The following is an 841-nucleotide window of genomic DNA, read 5'->3' on the forward strand; positions in this document are numbered from 1 at the left end:
ACACACACACACACACACACACACACACACACACACACACACACACACATATGCAGCAGCAAACATCGTTGGCAATTTAATTTACAATATTATTATTGTGTTGCACTGCTCCAGTTTTTCTTGTAGATTTTTAACTGTATTAATAATAATTATCATATCTTCTGCTCTCACCTCTTCAGCAGCTGGATTTCTAGCAGCCAGCAAAGTTTTGCCCATCTCAATACACTCCAGGGTGCTCCGTCTGCGAGCCTCCACTTCACTCTTCAGACTCTGGTGATAATTCATCAGCACCTCAACCGAGGACACGTCCCTGCAGGACCCACAGAGCACACAGACACTTAGCTCACCGGTACAATCCTACTTAGTTTTTCAATGGTGTGTTGCTCAGAAAAACCTTTAATCCAAGAGGTACATTTTTATGGAGAAGTTGCTCATGAGAGAAATAGCAAAGCATTAATTACCTTTACTGTTCTAACAAATTGGTTTGATATATTATAAATGTATGTTTTTTTTAACATTGATTAATGTAGCTGCTTATATTAGGTAATATGCTGTGAGCTGTTTTAAAGAGTACTGCTGTTGGATAATTGTTTACACTGAAATACAAAAAGGCCAGTTTTTCTCTGCTAAAATCCGGTTTTGGTACTCCTATATAGAATATTTAAGTCCTACTTTTCAGTGAAAATTTCTTATCTCTTATCACAAATGTTCTTTTTTAACTTAAAATAAAAAAAAGGTTTTTAAATAACTGTCTATTCACTGGTTTTCGGGTAACTGTACTGTTTATCAGCTGCTAATAACAGTCACATTTAACCTAATTTGGATGCAGAGTCTGATGCAA

At 36.3% G+C, this 841-nt stretch overlaps 1 protein-coding gene across 1 annotated transcript in view; it reads right to left on the reverse strand.

The window, feature by feature from the left end:
• sptbn4b (spectrin, beta, non-erythrocytic 4b) overlaps positions 1 to 841 on the reverse strand; it is a 97648-nt gene that overhangs the window by 18455 nt on the left and 78352 nt on the right. The window contains 1 exon segment of the mRNA XM_032512112.1: positions 172 to 310. Coding sequence (XP_032368003.1) covers positions 172 to 310 — 139 coding nt within the window.

The sequence above is a fragment of the Etheostoma spectabile genome, chromosome 3 (assembly GCF_008692095.1).
Source record: "Etheostoma spectabile isolate EspeVRDwgs_2016 chromosome 3, UIUC_Espe_1.0, whole genome shotgun sequence".
Taxonomy (NCBI): Eukaryota; Metazoa; Chordata; class Actinopteri; order Perciformes; family Percidae; genus Etheostoma; species Etheostoma spectabile.